The sequence below is a fragment of the Pan paniscus genome, chromosome 3 (genome assembly GCF_029289425.2).
Source record: "Pan paniscus chromosome 3, NHGRI_mPanPan1-v2.0_pri, whole genome shotgun sequence".
Classification (NCBI taxonomy): Eukaryota; Metazoa; Chordata; class Mammalia; order Primates; family Hominidae; genus Pan; species Pan paniscus.
The window spans coordinates 16,346,344-16,364,976 of record NC_073252.2 but is presented as its reverse complement, the minus strand read 5'-3'; the positions used below and the strand labels follow the sequence as shown (position 1 = coordinate 16,364,976).

Genomic DNA, 18,633 nt, shown 5'->3' with positions numbered 1-18,633 from the left:
TATTGTATTGAGGTCTGTCAGTCTCTTTAGCTCTAATAATATTTGCCTTATATGTCTAGGTGCTCAAGGGTTTGGTGCATATACATTTACAATTGTTAGATCCTCTTACTGAATTGAGCCTTTTCTCATTATATGATGACCTTTGTCTCTTCTTATAGTTTTTGTTTTGAAGTCTGTTTTGTCTGATATAAATATAGCTACTCCTGCCCTTTTTTTGGTTTCCATTGGCTTGGAATATCTTTTTATGTTCCTTATTTTCAGTCTATTTGTGTCACTATAGGTCACATATGTTTATTGTAGGCAATAGACCAATGGGTCTTATTTTTTAATCCATTCGCCCACTCTATGTCTTTTGATTGCAGAGTTTAGTCCATTTAATTCAATATTATTATTGATAAATAAGGACTTACTCCTGCTCTTTATTTGCTTTTTGATTGTTTTGGGGTCTTCTCTTCCTTCTTTCATTTCTTCCTGTCTTCCTTTTAGCAAAGGTAATTTTCTCTGGTGGTATGATTTAATAGCTTGCTTTTTATTTTTGTGTATTCATTGTGTTTCTTTGACTTGAAGTTCTTGTGAGCCTTGCAAATACTATCTTCTTATAACCCACTATTTTATGTTAGTAATTACTTAACACTGATTACATAAACAAAGAAAACTAATAAGAGCTCTACACCTTAACTTCCTCCCCTTGCTTCTAAACTCTTTGTTGTTTCTCCTTATATTTTATTGTGCTGTCTATGTCTTGACAAGTTGTCGTAGTTATTATTTTTGATTGGTTCATCATTTAGTCTTTCTACTTAAGATAAGAGTAGTTTACACACCACAGTTACAGTGTTATAACATTCTGTGTTTTTCTGTGTACTTAACGATTACCAGGGAGTTTTATATCTTCAGATGATTTCTTATTGCTTATTAACATCCTTTTCTTTCAGATTGAATAACTCCTTGTAGCATTTCTTGTAGGACAGGTCTGGTGTTGATGAAATCCCTCCGCTTTTGTTTGTCTGAGAAAGTCTTTATTTCTCCTTCATGTTTGAAGAATATTTTTGCTGTATATATTATTCTAGGGTAAAAGTTTTTTCCCTCCAGCAGCTTAAATATGTCACGCCACTCTCTCCTGGGCTGTCAGGTTTCCACTGAATAGTCTGCTGCCAGATGTATTGTAGCTCCATTGTTTGTTAATTCTTTCTTTTCTTTTGCTGCTTTTAGGATCCTTTATCCTAGACCTCTGGGAATTTGATTATTGCATGCCTTGGAGTAGTCATCTTTGTGTTTATCTGCTAGGTGTTCTATACAATTCTTGTATTTGCATATTGATACTTTTCTATAGGTTTGAGTGGTTCTCTGATATTATCCCTTTGAATAATCTTTCTACCCCATCTCTTTCTCGACCTTGTCTTTAAGGCCAGTAACTCTTAGATTTGCTTTTTTAGGTAATTTTCTAGATCTTGTAGGCATGCTTCATTATTTTTTATTCTTTTTTCTTTGTCTTCTCTGACTGTATTTTCGAATAGCCTGTCTTTAAAAGTGCACTATTTCTTCTCCTTAATCAATTCTGCTATTGAAAGACTGATGCATTCTTCAGTATGTCAGTTGCGTTTTTAAACTTGAGAATTTCTGCTTGATTCTTTAAAATTATTTCAATATCTTTATTAAATTTATCTGATAGAATTCTGAATTCTTTCTCTGTGTTATCTTAATTTTCTCTGAGTTTCTTCAAGATATTGATTTTGAATTCTCTGTCTGAAAGATCACATATCTCTATTTCTCCAGGGTTGTTCCCTGGGGACTTACTTAGTTTGTTTGGTGAGGTCATGTTTTCCTGGGTGGTCTGGAAGCTTTTGGATATTCACTGGTGTCTGGGCATTGAAGACCACCCCAAGAGCCTGCTTAGTACTCTACCTCCCTGTGGCTGAGCTGGTACCTAAGGGGAAGGAAAACATCCTCTTTACTTTTCCTTCTGCTTTTGTCAAGCAGAAGGAGTCTCTCACATTAGCCACCACAGTTGGGAATATACTGGGTCTCACCTGAAACCAGCAGATCTCAGAGTCACACCCAAGAACCACAGTGTACTACCTGGGTATTGCTTCTGGCTATTGAGAACCCAAGGGCTCTTTAGCCAACAGGTGATGGGTCCTGCCCAGACTGTTTCTTTCCCTTCAAGGCAGCAGTTTCCCTTCTGGCCCAGGATGTGTCTAGAAATGTTATCCACAAGTTAGGACCTGGGATGGGGGTCTGATGACTCAGACTGATGCCCTGTCCTACTGTGGCTAAACTGATATTCAAGATAACAAAGTCCTCTTTACTCTTCCCCCTCTTCTCTTCAAGCAGAAGGAATGGGTCTCTTCGTGCTGTTTTTAATCACTCCAGCCACTAGCATTGGGACTGATGCAGACACTAAGGATCCAAATGATTATTTTTGTTTTGTTTTTTTAACTGCATTGGGATTAGGCAACAGAAGGGTCTAATGTGGCTGAGAGTTTTTGAGAGAGGAGCATTTTTAGGAGCGTAGCTGCATTCCAAGTAGAGAGCTCTGCTGGGGTAAAACAGGCATGAGTGCTAGAAAAGGATATGCAGTGATGAAGAGCCACTAACAGCACTACCTGGGGTTGGGGTAGGGGTGTCACAAGCACTCCCTTAGCTCCTCTGTCTGGTGTCTCAGTAAGTCGCATGCCCTCCAAGTCTACTGGCTCTGAGCTCAGCATTTGGGCTTGCTTAGGAGTTGCTGTCCTTGTGGCCTAGGCTGCCTTTAAGGTTATTTGGGGCCCCAGAGCACTTTACTGAAACTCAAGTTTTCACCACTGGTATGGGTTATTTCCTCTGAGGGAAATTGGCTGAGTTCAGCCTAGTTTTGCTTTCTGCTATGACAAAGCAGTACTGAGTTCAATTCAAAGTCTCACAATCACTGCACTCTCCCTTTCCCAAGCCACAAGGCTGCTGCTGCTGGGGGATGGAGGACTGGCGGCATTGGCAAATCAAAACTGTCTTTCCTGGCTTCTTCAGTGCCTCTTTCAGTAATATGAAATTAAAACCGGGTATTGTGGTTACTCACCTGATTTTTGGTTCTTATAAAGGTGCTTTTTGTGTGTGTAGATAGCAGTTAAATTGTGTTCCTAGCCGGGGTGGGGGGTGGGTGGTCAAACCTTCTATTTGACCATCTTGCTTCATCCCTTTCTACTGATACTATTGTTGTTGATATTATTAGGAATGAAAATGAGCCCTGTGAGTTATAATTGTCTTCATTTTGCAGACCAGGAAACTGAGGCTCAGAGAAATATTAAGCAGCCAAAGTCACAGCGATTAAAAGAGGCGGGACCAAACTTTGACGGAGATCAGGACCCACTCCTTTGAGAACTCACCTCTTTTGCTAGCTCCAGCCTAAAAGTGCTATCTAGGAGCAGCTTTATGGGACCCCAGCAGATGTTCAACCAGAAACTTCTGACCTGCAGGGGCTGCAGAGGGGAAATCTGCCCTGATTAGAAGAGATTTGTTTTCCACCCATATTAGTTTGATCTCACATTGCTATAAAGAACTACCTGAGACTGGGTTTCAGAGGCTGTACCGTAGGCATGGCCAGAGAGGCTTCAGGAAACTTACAATTATGGTGGAAGAAGGGAAAGCAAGCACATCTTCACATGGCAGAAGGAGAGACAGAGCGAGCAAAGGGGAAGTGCCACACACTTTTAAATCATCAGATATCCTGAGAACTCACTCACTATCATGAGAACAGCAAGGGAGAAATCCGCCCTCATAATCCAATCACCTCCCACTAGGTCCCTCTCCCAGTGAATTATAATTCAATATGAGATTTGGATGGGGACACAGAGCCAAACCATCTAACCTTGCCATGTCCTACTGTACTTTTTGGAAGTTTTCTGAACTAACATTTCTTGTCTAGAAATATACACACTCAAGATCAATCTAACTATTAAAAACAAAAAATGCTTATTTTCCAGTACCTGTTTTATGTTAGATTCTGGGGTAAAAAGAAAAAGGTACTGACTTAATGTTCCTGTCTATCATTCATTTGTAGCTTGTGCATCCATCCTTTCATCTGTCTATCCATATCACAAACATGTATTAAACACCTGCTGTATGCTAGACACCATCCTGAAGGTGCATTTCTTCCCTAAGTCTTTTTTTTGCCTGCCGGAGAGTACAGTATTCTCAATTCAAGATAAGAAGTGGTGAATAAGAGTGAAGTGCAAATTGGTGAGGACACTTAGACACCGAGTGATTACTTCTGACAGGTTTCCACCACTCAGCTAAGTAGCAAGGTGAAGACTCCGAGGGTGAGTTGTAACTCACAGAGCGGGAAGACCAATAGGCAGTGAGAAAAGAAGTTGCAGTGGCTTCACGTTATAGCAGATGCCTGTGTGTACACATGGGAGCGAATATGGCTTTATGCTGTTTTTCAACTGCTTCAGCCACTAGCATTGGTACTGCTGCACACTAAGGATCCAAATGATTTTGTTTTTTTGTTTTTTGTTTTTTTTTTTTTAAATTGCATTGGGATTAGGCAACAGAAGGGTCTAATGCGGCCGGGATGAGACAGGAGAGTTTTTAGGAGGGTAGCTGCATTCTAAGTAAGGGACTCTGCTGGGGTAAAAGAGGCGCAAGCGTTGCAAGAAGGGAGTGCAGGGCGTTGAGCAGGCACCTCTACAGGAAATGGATGCTGTCCAGGTGCCGGTGGGCGCCCCAGGGCTACGTGGCGAAGCAGCTCAGCCGGTCCAATCAGAGTGCGTCCAGGGCTCGGGTTTCGCGATCTTTAAGTGACTGAGGCAGATCCCCACGCGGCACCTGGCCATGCTCTCAGCTCTCCCGCCGCGGTGAGTATGTTTAAGGAATCCTTTCCATTACGGCGGCTCCATACCTAGGTCCCCGTCCGGGACAGAGGAAGCCGCAACAGGTCCCCCCGGGCACCCGGGCCTTTCTCCTGTCTCCCGCCACGTCCGAGGGTCCGGCCGCAGCGCCGCCTGAGCCCCTCCGCGGCCGGCAGTGGGGGGCGGGCTCTCCGAAAGCCGTCGCGGTGGTCCCAGAAGCCGGGTCATAAATAATTCACGAGCCAGGGCCTGGCGAGCTAAGGGAAGGGCGGCGGCAGCGGTGACTAGGGCGGGAGCAGGAGCGGGAGCCGGGTGCACGGTGAGTAGCTGGGTCCTCATCCCGGAGCGAGAGAGGCATCTGCTGACCAGGCGCGGGGCTGAGCGCACTCCTTCCACTGTACTGGGGGTGTACAGTGAGGAGTGGACGGGTTCGCTCTGCGCCCCCCTTACCCTAGCCATCTGCGCCGCCTCCCTGGCCCCTCAGCAGGTGGTGCGGGCCCGGACAGCGGCTGGGGGCCGGAGGAACTGCGGGGAGAGCGTGGTGGTCCCGGTGCCCGGCCAACCCAAACTTTTTAGTCTGAGTGGTGGCCCGCGACGCCCCGCTTGGGTCTTCTTTCCATCCACTGGGGACGAGGGCGGGGGTGGGGGTAGCCGGCGGCCGTGGTTCCGGAGCGGGAGTCTGAGGTGAATGTGCGAACTGGACCGGGGCCCCAGAGACTTCGGACTCGCTCTAGGGGAGAACGGTGACCGAGGTGAGACTCGCCAGGGTCTTGGGAACGAGTCTGCGGTAAAGGAAACTCTAGGGATGGCCCCGGGGACGTGAGGCGCTGAGCTTCCCTGGCTGAGTGCGGAAATGGGCCAACACTGTGCAGCCGACCCCAGCCGGAGTAGGGATATGGGGGTACAAAGCGAGGCCATCTCTCCGCGTCCGTGGGAGAAAGCATGCACCCCTGGCTTGAAGCACCCTCCCAGCCTCTCGCTCCACGGCCCTTCTGCTTGCATGCGCGGGGACCCGCGGCTATCGCTAGATGGAGAACTGGGGTGCTCAAGGCGCACCCTGCCAGAACGCGCCGACCGGACAACAAAGAGGAGCGTGAACAGACCAGGAGCTTCACGGCTGTAGAAAGTCAGAGGCTCGGGATCAGTTTCCCCGAAAGCCCGTGTCTGGAGGGGCAGGGAGTCGGATCGGAGGGAGGAACTAGCTCCAGAACCCCTTCTCTCTGGCAAGATCGCCCCCGATCGGTGCCCAACAGGGGCCGCGGCGGGGAACTGGCGCCGACGCGCTCAGAGCAGCCAAGTTACTCCGGCAACCCCCTCCCCTGCGCGGCTGCGAATTCCTGGAGTCTCTTGGCTTCCCGCGCCCGCCCTGCCGCTCATTCTTTTGTGTCCCGCAGCTCGCGAGAGGCTTCCGCCCAGTAGGCCAGGAGGGGGCTTGGCCTGGAGGTGGTTTGGAGGTAAAGGGCGGGGAAGCCGGCGCCCCAGGCTTCATTCTGCAACAGGTTGCTCCTGGAGCCCGCTAAGGCGACTGACCTTTCAGGAGAAAGGTTTGCTGGAGTTCCTGAGGGCGGCAGCTGTTCTTTGTTAAGAAAGCAAGTGCACGATCGTAGTTCTTGAGTGCCCCCCGAGACTCACGCGACACGAACAACCGCTGCGATACGTTGGGTTGAATCATAAGAAATTGTCGGTTTTTTGGATGGAAGATGTGAATATCGTCAACCTCATATGATTCAACTTGTGTGATGTTACTCATTTTTCTTTTCTCACCGTCCTCTCTGTCCCGGTTATCCTAGGAGCCCCGGTGGAGTTGAGCTCAGAGTATTGATGCTAGCAGAAGCAGACAGACCCCAGATAGCCTTCCAGCTGCGTGCCAGGTGCTTTACCTATTAGATCGCTAGCCTGCGAACCCTATGCGAAATCCTCCTTTGACAGAGGAGCAGAAGAAGGGTTGGAGAATTCAAACAACTGTCATCTTGGCAGAGTTAGTAAGGGGGACCAGAGCCCCCTTACTGTTGCTGTTGTCTGTCTATTCAGCAGTGCCCTTTAGTTTATTCTTGTTTTTTTTTTCATGTGTTCCATAATTTTTTTCTAAACTTCCTTCTGATTTCTAAACTTCTGATTTCTAAACTTTTCTAAACTTCTTTCTGATTTCTAAACTTCCTTCTGATTTTTATACGAGACAGTTTCTTTGTGTTTTAGTACAATGAGGTAAACAAATGCATCAGAGGACAAGCTGAAAACTTTAAACCAAGTTGGTACTGTTTAAAATATAAAGGAAATAGGTTTTTCAGGGAGCAAAGAGCTATTTCTGAGGTTTGTTAAGGGTCAGGATACTTTGTTAAAACAGTGGAAGCTGAGTCGGGGGTAATTTTTATCAGATAAAGGACTTCTTGGATTCTGTAAGTTGCCTGTTCACTCTGATGGTAGTTTCTTTTGCTCTGCAGAAGCTCTTTAGTTTAATTAGATCCCATTTGTCAATTTTGGCTTTTGTTGCCATTGCTTTTGGTATTTTAGACATGAAGTCCTTGCCCATGCCTATGTCCTGAATGGTATTGCCTAGGTTTTCTTCTAGGGTTTTTATGGTTTTAGGGCTAACATTTAAGTTTTTAATCCATCTTGAATTAATTTTTGTATAAGGTGTAAGGAAGGGATCCAGTTTCAGCTTTCTACATATGGCTAGACAGGTTTCCCAGCACCATTTGTTGGGAATTGAACAATGAAAACACTTGGACACAGGAAGGGGAACATCACACACCGGGGCCTGTTGTGGGGTGGCGGGAGTGGGGAGGGATAGCATTAGGAGATATACCTAATGTAAATGACGAGTTAATAGGTGCAGCACACCAACATGGCACATGTATACATATGTAACAAACATGCACATTGTGCACATGTACCCTAGAACTTAAAGTATAATAAAAAATATATGTACATATACATATATATATGTATATATATATATATAAAACGACTTCTTGAAAGGATGGTCCCTGGGTGGCTTAGGTAAGTGGCAGCAAGGCTGGCTAGCCAGGCTTAGGAATCCAGGACATGCCACAGGACCCCTGATGGGTGGGTGGCTGCGGCTGCCAGAACAGGACCCTGGATGTGGCTGCTGGCATTGCTGCCATCATTGCTGGAATGAATTAGATACTGTCCTGCTTCAGAGTGCGCAGGCCCAGGCCCAGAAGAAAGCTTCTGATTGGCCCAGCATGGCTCAGCTCCACCAGGACACAGTTTGGGCGCCTCAGCTGACCTCACAATGCAAGACAGGGCTGCCTCCCACCCAGCTCACAAACGTGGTCTCAGAAGTTGGGTATCCCCCATGCCCCCGCCAAAAGCACTCCAGATGACAAAAATCCACTACAAAGCTCTTCTTTAAAAAGAAAGATTCTGAGAAGTTCCATCAAAAGAAGAAAAGAAGAAATGAAGGTGATTGATCACCATATTTGCTTTTTCATTTTTAATTTTTTTTTTTTTGAGATGGAGTCTCTGTCACCCAGGCTGGAGTGCAGTGGCGTGATCTCAGGTCACTGCAACCTCCGCCTCCCGGGTTCAAGTGATTCTCCTGCCTCAGCCTCCCGAGTAGCTGGGACTACAGGCGTGCACCACCACACCTGGCTAATTTTTTTTTGTATTTTTAGTAGAGACAGGGTTTCACCATGTTAGCCAGGATGGTCTTGATCTCCTGACCTCATGATCCGCCCGCCTTGGCCTCCCAAAATGCTGGGATTACAGGCTTGAGCCACCACGCCCGGGCCATATTTGCTTTTAAACCAGTATTGAAATGCAGTTCTCTGGACTCCAGGCTCAAAGTCATGTAAGGTCGCCCAGGCTGGAGTGCAGTGGTGTGATTATGGCTCACTACAGGCTCAGCTTCCCGGACTCAAGTAATCCTCCTGCTTCAGACTTCCGAGTAGCCGGGACTACAGTTGTGCACCACTACGTTTGCTAATTTAAATTTTTTTTTTTTTTTTTTGTAGAGACAGGGCCTCTCTATGTTGCCCAGGCTGGTAGCAATTCTTCATTGAGTACCAACTGTGTTCCAGGCTCTGGGGATACAGAAATAAGCCAGGGACCTGCACAGCAGCTGGGGTAGATCAATTCAAAGCAATATGAAAAGGGCATTTGGGGAGCTTTCACCTTACATCTGTTATTTTCCAATGTGTTTGGGAAGCCTGAAGTGTCCTTGGAAAGTGACATGAATTGACTAGGCGGGTACTCCAGGATCAGAGTACTCCAGGAACAGAACTGTTCTCAAACTTTGTTTGAAGGATCAGTCCCCAGGAAAGCTTGTTAAAAATGCAGATTAATGGGTTTCATCCCAGAAATTAGGTCCATTAATAGTCTGCATTTCAACTAAACACCCCATTTTATCCCGAGACAGATGCTACTCTCAGTGGCTCTCAGACCTAGTGGGGTTTAGCTGGTAAATACTCAGAGCTTCTGTTTTTGGCACAACCTATTAAACCCGAGATAAAAACCTCTTCCTCTTTGACTTGACTTTAATCAGTTTCTAGTATTTCATAATTAGTGAGATATTAATACTTTCTTAAAATGTACTTTAAAACTTCAGAGGGACCTACATTTTGGAGCAAGATGTAAAGAAATCTGGAAGTGCAACTGCAGTTGCTGTCTATCTCAAGTCATTGTCTCCCATCTTTGCTGCAGTGAGTAGTTATGTTTCACTTCACTGGGAATTTCCCTTCCCCTGCTTTGTCACTGAGGGAGTTAGAGAGCCTGTTTGTTCATAGTTCTTCCCTGGGCAGTTTCTCTCTGTCCTGGGCTGAGTCTTGGTGGAATTACCAGAAAGTGGGCCTTCTCAGCATCTGAGCCTTTAATCCCTCCAGCTGCTGTGCTGGAGGCTTAGCTCTCTGCCTGTCCTTTAGCAAAAAAAAAAAAAACAACCAAGATAAAGTGTACATGTGGTGTGTTGTGCTTGCAGTAGATGTTCGAAGGGAGCCCTTTGGAAACACCAGGGTCAAGGTGTCTATTGTGGATGTGACGGAGGGCGTAACCTGAAGCGTGGGCCTGAGGTTAGTACTGGCAGCCACTTGGGATCTGAGCAGCCCATGATTTGACAAAGGAAGAATTTGGGGCCCTTGTATTGGTAGCTTTGTGCAGGAGTAATTGGAGTGGGACAGGACTTAGAAGATGAGGCAATGGAGGGATTAGATATGAATTAACATCTTTGTTCAAATAGCTCAAGAAATCCCATCTCTTGTCCAAAGCTTTCTTTGACTTGGAATATTGGTAGTGGGTCCTCTGGCCTCTTGCAAAGTATGTCACCTTCTTCATCATCCCCCTTCCCTTTCTTACAGTATGTGTTTCAGGAGCACCCTGTACTTATCTTGAAAGTTAGTAAGTATGTATCTAGTTCACAAAGTGACACAGCTTGCTCTTGCTCCAGGACACTTAATACAGAGAGGAAGAGTGGTACACTTGGGATCCTTCCAGGTTCTGTGCTGACTTGCCTAGTCTCATGAAACCGCACAAGGAAATAACATATTTTGGCTTCTACGCCAGCACTTGCCCTGTAGCTCTGGAGCAGGCTGTGTTTGGTTTCCACCCACCTACCTGGATTAGGCTGAAGGCCCTGCTCTAAAGCTTTGCAGCCTCCTGTCCGGGGCACTTCTTGCTGCAGGCAGGTTATATGCATTGGTGACTCTGCTGCTATTTCTTTCCCTGCCAGGGATGGTGCCATGAGTGAAACAAGCTGCTCGGCAGGTATTTACTAAACACCGACTACGTGCCATGCCCAGTGTTAAGGTCTGGGGATTGAAAGAAGGATAGGACAGAGTCCATCTTGGAGGCACTTTCTGTCCCATTCCCTTCCCAGATGCTGGAGCCACAGCTGCTTTTAGGATTCTTGTGTCTTTCTCCGTCTCCCAAGGGGTAGGTAAGAGTCTCCCTCTGCCCTGGCTTTCGTCTCTGAGACCCTTAGTTGTCGAAGTGGTGACTTAGGGTGAAGATTTCCATCAGGATTACTTGGTAAGCTTATTAGAAAGACAGGTTCCAGTGTCGCACATGTGTCCAGCCTCAAACGGTGTGGTCCCTAGACTTGAGGCCATGCCCTTCTACTTTGGATTCGGGGTGAGGTGGAGAGGGGGATGTTTGAAATGAGATTAGTGAGTAAATAAGTAGAATATAAGGCAGAGTAAGATATATCTCCAGCGGCAAAGAGAACAACACACACTTGGAGAAGAAATAAGCATATAAGCATATTACTGGATTGCTGGTGCCCCAGTGGCTCGTACTAGAGCCTGAGAGGGAGGGCACTGAAGGGACAGTGTCTTGATGTCATAGTTAGATCTTGGACTTTGAAGGCAAACTAGTGTGTTTGACTCTTGGCCGCATGGTTAATTGAAGGGGTGAGTTGCCCCTCCACACCTGTGGGTGTTTCTCGTTAGGTGGAACGAGAGACTTGGAAAAGAAAAAGACACAGAGACAAAGTATAGAGAAAGAAATAAGGGGGCCCAGGGGACCAGCGTTCAGCATACGGAGGATCCACCCCGGCCTCTGAGTTCCCTTAGTATTTATTGATCATTCTTGGGTGTTTCTCAGAGAGGGGGATGTGGCAGGGTCACAGGTTAATAGTGGAGAGAAGGTCAGCAGATAAACACGTGAACAAAGGTCTCTGCATCATAGACAAGGTAAAGAATTAAGTGCTGTGCTTTAGATATGCATACGCATAAACATCTCAATGCCTTACAGAGCAGTATTGCTGCCCGCGTGTCCCACCTCCGGCCCTAAGGCGGTTTTCCCCTATCTCAGTAGATGGAACATACAATCGGGTTTTATACCGAGACATTCCATTGCCCAGGGATGGGCAGGAGACAGATGCCTTCCTCTTGTCTCAACTGCGAGAGGCATGCCTTCCTCTTATACTAATCCTCCTCAGCACAGACCCTTTACGGGTGTCGGGCTGGGGGATGGGCAGGTCTTTCCCTTCCCTCGAGGCCGTATTTCAGACTATCACATGGGGAGAAACCTTGGACAATACCTGGCTTTCCTAGGCAGAGGTCCCTGCGGCCTTCCGCAGTGTTTATGTCCCTGGGTAGTTCAGATTAGGGAGTGGTGATGTATCTTAACGAGCATGCTGCCTTCAAGCATCTGTTTAACAAAGCACATCTTGCACAGCCCTTAATCCATTTAACCGTGAGTGGACACAGCACATGTTTCAGAGAGCACGGGGTTGGGGGTAAGGTTATAGATTAACAGCATCTCAAGGTGAAGAATTTCTCTTAGTACAGAACAAAATGGAGTCTCCTATGTCTACTTCTTTCTACACAGACACAGTAACAATCTGATCTCTCTTTCTTTTCCCCACATTAGGGAGGGCACTGAAGGGACAGTGTCTTGATGTCATAGTTAGATCTTCGACTTTGAAGGCAAACTAGTGGGTTTGACTCTTGGCCACATGGTTAATCACCTGTGACCTTGGGCAAGTCACCAGAATCCTCTCTGTGTCAGTTTCCTCATCTGCAAAATGGAATAATGCCTTAAACAAGGAGGACCTTGTTTCTATCTATGAAGCATGGAGAACAGTGCCTGGAAGATAGTAAGTGCTCAATAAATGTTAGTTTCCAAGATCTCAAGCTTTCTCTACAATATCTAGTATTTCCCGAACCCATAAAGGGTCTGTGTTCTGAGTCTGGCCCTCCTGAGAAGGGACCTTCTGTGAGTCATGGCTTTGATGCCAGCGCCTGCCCTGTGGCTCTGGAGCAGGTTGTGTGCTTGGTTTCCACCCACCCATCCGGATTAGGCTGGAGGCCTTGCTCTAAAGCTTTGCAGCCTCCTCTCCGGGCAGCTCCAGGTGCAGGCAGTTTACACGCATTGATGACTCTGCTGCTGTTTCTCTCCCTGCCAGGGATGGTGCCTTGAGTGAATGACCCCCTTGGAGAACATTCTTCCGCATCCCTCGCCTCAAGCCAGCCTCAGACAGAAAACTGAAGATTCAGCAGATCCAGTGCTTCCTGCTCCTCTTCTGCCCAGGAACACGCTTGCCTTCCCCAAGGCTTCCAGAAGCTCTGAGGCAGGAGGCACCAAGTTCTACCTCATGTTTGGAGGATCTTGCTAGCTATGGCCCTCGTACTCGGCTCCCTGTTGCTGCTGGGGCTGTGCGGGAACTCCTTTTCAGGAGGGCAGCCTTCATCCACAGATGCTCCTAAGGCTTGGAATTATGAATTGCCTGCAACAAATTATGAGACCCAAGACTCCCATAAAGCTGGACCCATTGGCATTCTCTTTGAACTAGTGCATATCTTTCTCTATGTGGTACAGCCGCGTGATTTCCCAGAAGGTAAGTGCTGATGGCAGGGAAAGATAGGATTTGTCTCCAAATGCACCCACAATATTGTTTTTTAATGTCAATGCAATCAATATATAATATATTCAGTATTTTAGCGTTTGCTTTGCACAGAAGCAGAAAGCATTTAGACAGAAGTTAAGAAGACTTGTACTAGGTTACATAGGTTGCAAGGAATGTTATTATAAGAAATGGAAGCAAACGATGTTGCTATGTTGGTTTTCCACTTCTTTACCTTTCGTTTTGCTTGGTTTTGCTTTGTTTGGGTTAGAGCAATGAATTATTCTAAGGCACTTACCAAAGGTAAAAGTTAGAGTAAAGTTAGGGTAAAAATGCAAATTGTGTGTCATCAAAGGAGAAACGAATAACTATTTAGCAACTGATGGCCACCTCATCGCTTAAAAATTTAACTCTCTTCTGCCCACCACAATATGCAAATTTTGACATTGCTTAGGGTAAGGACAAACATGTTTACTTGATCAGCTGTTTTCTTCATTTCTAAGAGCTTAGGTGTGAGGAAGAGGATTGGCACTTTCCAGAACTGTCATGCCATAGTGCTGTTATTCATCACACACAGTGCTGTTTGTCATTTTCGCCTTCTTGATGTTTGTTGTTTTCCATACTCTTCTGAATTCAGGGTATGTGTTCATAGAAAAGGGATTATGAAAGTAAAAATAGCCTGTGGGAAATATCTGCTACTAGGGTTTGGCACCTAAATTTTTGATTGGCTTAACAGTAAGTCCATCCTAAGCCTGTTCTTTTAGTTACAAAGATTTGATTACAATCATTGATTATAGAATTCGCTGTAATCTTTCTTATCATTTTCCTTAGCTGTTCAGCTACTGTTTGTAAGAGTCCTACTGGTGTGTGTACGTGCCTGTGTGTGAGAGAGAGGGAGGAAGAGAGACAGGATGTATTTAGTGAATATCATCACTTGTTTATATTATGGGGAGTTTATATATTTTCATTAAAATACATTTGTATTGGTTTTTTAACACTTATTTGTCTTAGGGCAATTAAAACAGCTTGAAGTATAGTTGTCAATTTTTGCTAATTTAAATTTCAGTTCACCAAAACAAATCTCTTTGAATGGTTATTGTCATTGAAGAGAATCCCGAACGAATGCTACTTACTGTTTATGTTGCTGCTAAAATACTAACTTTGGAAATTCCAAAGACAGAAGTAGAAAATTAGAGTTTATTTCTTAACATTGGATGCAAATTCACTCTTCTGAATAGACATCTCTTGGCTTATTTGGAGACTTAATATGTGTTACTGAATAAAATAACCTACTAACATTTTTATTTAAAAAAACTCTTTAATTTTTGTCGGTACCTAGTAGGTGTATATATTCACGGGGTACACGAGATATTTTGATACAGACATGCAATGTGTAATAATCACATCATATAAAATGGTGTATCTATCTCCTCAAACATTTATTCTTTGTGTTACAAACAATCCAATTACTCTTTTAGTTATTTCAAAATGTACAATTACATTATTATTGACTATAGTCATCCTGTTGTGCTATCAGATACTAGGTCTTATTCATCCTTTTAAACTAGTTTCCTACTAATGTTTTTAGTCTTTGCTTCTTGGTTTTGTTTTAATATAAAAGGCATAGAATTCAGTTGTCGAATATGAATTTACAATCATTTCCTCAAAAAGACTGGAAAGCTTCCCGTGTCTCATTCTAAGGCATATCATGTAATTAGTTAATCCCATAATCTCTTTCCATATGTTGCTCTATTTTGGTCCCTTTAGATTTGATTGGAAGGTTTCCTCATACTTTTTTTTTTTAATAAGGAAAAGCAATGTATTTTAAGGTCTTCATTCTGGTGATCAAGTTCGAAGATGTCTTTTAGCTTACACAACTTCCAATGCATTACAAGGTTTTGAACTGCAACAACATTGTTAGACCGAAGGAGGGAACTGAAGAATTGTAATCCTAATGTAATCTGAGGGTATTAGCCTAGTTTGTCTCTTGACCTTCATCAGTACTTATTACCTTGGAGAAGGAAATTCTCAACTTTCAACAGTAGACCAGGGCAGACCAGCATTACCTCTTTGGGAGGAAAAATTATTAGGTTGCTTAAATAATATAATATTGAGTTTAACAGATGAATCTTGGGGTGTTGGTTTTCTTCCATCTTGCTATTTGTTTGTATTCTTTCACCTAGTTACTACATTTCCTAGTGGTCTTAAAGTGCCCACTGGGTGCTTTGCAATGTAGAGGACACATATAAGATAATCATGATTTTTCCATTTGGGGCCAATGCATTTCACAAGTACCAAGTCATAAATAGACGCCCTCATAATTGAAGATGCAAAAAACAAAACAGAAAGAGTGAGAGCATGTGCATGATTGATTCCTATATATTGTTTATTAGTTTAATACCTTAGTACATTAACCAAACACAAGACTTCAGGACAGGTCGTCTGTGGAGTAATATCTTCATGGAAGCTATTCTCCCATAGATATATCCTTTCATTTGAAAGCGTGCAACTGGCCAGTGGGCTCTTCATGCCTGCTGGCCAGATACAGCCGATATATCAATTTAGAGGAATTGCAGTGGAGAAAGAGTTTAATTCAAGCAGAGCCAGCTGAATGGGAGGCTGGAGTTTTATTACTCAAAGCAGTCTCCCCCAAAATTCAGGGATTGGGGTTTTTAAGTATAATTTGGTGGGTAGGGGTTTAGAAAGTGGGGAGTGCTGATTGGTCGGGTAGAAGATGAAATCATAGGGAATAGAAGCTGTCCTCTTGCACTGTCAGTTCCTGGGTGGGGGTCACAAGACCAGATGAGCCAGTTTATCTATCTGGGTGGCATCAGCTGATGCCTCAAAACACAGGGTCTGCAAAGTACTCTGCAAAGTATCTGCAAAGTATCTCAAGCACTGATTTTAGGCTTTACAACAGTGATGTTGTCCCTAGGAGCACCTGGGAGGTTTAGAACTTTGTGACCTCTAGCTGTATAACTCCTAAACCATAATTTCTAATCTTGTGGCTAATTTTTTAGTCCTGCAAGAGCAGGGTAGTCATCCGTCAAGAAGCGGTTTGTCTTGGGAAAGGTCTGTTACTGTCTTTGTTTCAAAGTTAAACTATAAACTAAGTTCCTCCCAAAGTTAGTTGGGCCTATGGCCAGGAATGAATAAGGATAGGTTGGAGGTTAGAAGCAAGATGGAGTTGGTTAGGTCAGATCTCTTTCACTGTAATAATTTTCTCAGTTATAATTTTTGCAAAGGTGATTTCAAGAGTAGTGGTGCTTTGAATGCAAAGTTCCAGTACAGGTCAAGGAATAGAAGAGATAGGGACAGCCCTGGAGCCTGTGCTTCCTCTTTTCTTACCATCTGACTGGAAAGTTTTTCACTTTTATATTCTGTGTCCAATCAATTGGTTTGCCAAATTTTGCATTTGAAACTCTAAGAGAAACCCTTCTTGTATCCCCAGGAAGTAAGGCTTTTTCTCAAGTTCCAGCTTAATAAACATAAAATGGAAAGGTCTTATTCAGCTGGGACTTGAGACAAAGCCTTACTTCCTGGGCAGAAGAGATTAGTTTAAATTAGACAAGGAACACAGGTAACCACCCCTGTGTTGACATGGCAGAATGTATTCTAGAGCCTGCTGTGGGTATTTCATAAATGCTTGCCTTGGCCTGAAGCTGCAAAAGGAATACTCTACACAGGGGCTTAGGCTCATTAAGAAGAGAGCTGTGCCTTACCTTTGAGAAGAGTCTCTTGTTCATTCATTCAAACCTGAAAGGATATTGGTGGCAGGGTGATCAGAGGAAGTTAGGGACAGGGTGTTCCAGGTAGAGAGTAGGGCATGTCTAGGGCATGTAGGAGACTGTGGTTCCAATATGAGTGTCCTACTCCATTCAGTTTCTTGGAATAATACCATAGACTAGGTAACTTAAACAACAGGCATTTATTTCTCAGAGTGCTGGAGGCTGGGATGTCTAAGATAAAGGTGCTGGCAGATTTGCTGTCTAGGGAAGGCTCACTTTCTGGCTTGTGAACAGCCACCTTCTCGCTGTGTGCTCACATGCTCTTTCCTGGGTGCAGGCTCCTGGAGAGAGGGTGAAAAGAGATCTTCTCTTTCTCTAATCCCATCAGGCACTAATTCCATCATGAAGGTCTCACCCTTATGACCTAATTTAAACCTAATTACCTCTCCCAGAATCCCCACCTCCAAACAGCATCATGTCAGGGGTTAGGGCTTCAACACAGAAATGTCAGGGGACACAGATATTCAGGACGTGACAGAGGGTGAAATAGGTATTCATGGAATAAATTGACCAAAGTTAGGGAGAACCAGAGCTTGAGGACCTTGATCTCCAGGGAGTTTTAGAGAGAGAAGGAAGGTGAGGAAGCCTTCCAGCAGAGGTTTCATTTGTTGGACAAGCATTTATTGAAAGTCCCTGCGTTCTGCGGTACACCTTGCTGGATGCTGTCAGCCATGGTGTACGTGGAATTCAGTTTGGGGAAGAGGACCCATCAACAGCTGATAGGTTAGAGCACAGGGAGGTGGAGGCTTTTGTAGTGGTCTGGAGGGAGGTAATAATGAATTCAAAATGAAACAAAAGGGAATAGGGGAAATGGATGCAGTGTCCATTCCATGTCCCAGGAACTTGGTTTAAATCCTAGCTCTTGCCTGTTAACTGCTGAATGATCTTGGCTAAGTTGTCTAACTTTCAGACCCTTTTTTCTCTTAGACATAAAGTGGATTACAGTTACAGTCAATTTGATGCCACGATTGATGTAGGGAGGAGACTTAGGAATCAGAAGGTGTCTCCAGGAGGGATCATTGAACTGTCCTTGCTACTGTTCCTTTAGGAACATTCTACATGGCATTGCCTCGTAAGAAACAGTCCCTTCACTTTTGAGGTTAAGTGGGCCCTGTTCCCTTGGCAAGCCTGACAGTAGCGGAACAGGGTCTAGAAGCCAAGGTTTGGATGTGATGCTAGTTTACTGATTGGTCTTTGCTTCTCTGCAAAAATATCTACATCTGACAGGCTCTTGTTTTCTTGGTTTCTTTGTTCTTTTCTGCAGTTCTCAGTATCTGCTGTAAGACTTACTTTGCTAAGTGTTTGCTCATTTGATTCTTTTGTTAAACAAAATTATGGGAGGTCTTTGTTCTAGACTGGCCCCAACAGACCAGTCCAAATCAAAATGGACTCAATCATGCTAACTGCGATGTAATCAAACTGAAACTTTAAGGAAGCAGAGAGATCCCAAAACAGACCAAATTTTTTTTTAAACTCTTGAAAACAGGAGATTGCATCATAATAACGAAGTCCCCTCTGCTCTAAACTCCACTAAAAAACAAGTAACCTGAAATAATCAGTCAGGTTCTTTTTTTCTATTTCTGTGTCCTTGTTTCCACCTTACGAAACCCACTGTTCTGCTGTTTTCCAGTGGGATTTGAGATGAAATAAGTCCGTTAACGATGGAGACAGAGTGACTTCAATGCCTAAAGTTTTGGTCAGCCTCTCAAAATTGCCAAAT

At 44.5% G+C, this 18,633-nt stretch overlaps 1 protein-coding gene across 34 annotated transcripts in view; it reads left to right on the top strand.

Moving 5' to 3' along the window:
• PROM1 (prominin 1) overlaps window positions 1-18,633 on the top strand; it is a 143,493-nt gene that overhangs the window by 25,069 nt on the left and 99,791 nt on the right. For 7 of the 34 annotated variants that reach the window (XM_055111209.2, XM_055111229.2, XM_055111222.2 and 4 more), the window contains one exon: window positions 12,688-13,119. In XM_055111209.2, coding sequence (XP_054967184.2) covers window positions 12,900-13,119 — 220 coding nt within the window. In that variant the 5' untranslated portion in view covers window positions 12,688-12,899. Of the gene's footprint in view, window positions 1-4,201; window positions 4,830-4,857; window positions 5,143-5,188; window positions 5,576-6,220; window positions 6,695-7,983; window positions 8,250-9,393; window positions 9,488-10,509; window positions 10,717-12,152; window positions 12,379-12,687; window positions 13,120-18,633 lie in introns of those variants that run through there. The other 27 variants (XM_055111221.2, XM_055111211.2, XM_034958331.3 and 24 more) reach the window with 18 other exon arrangements.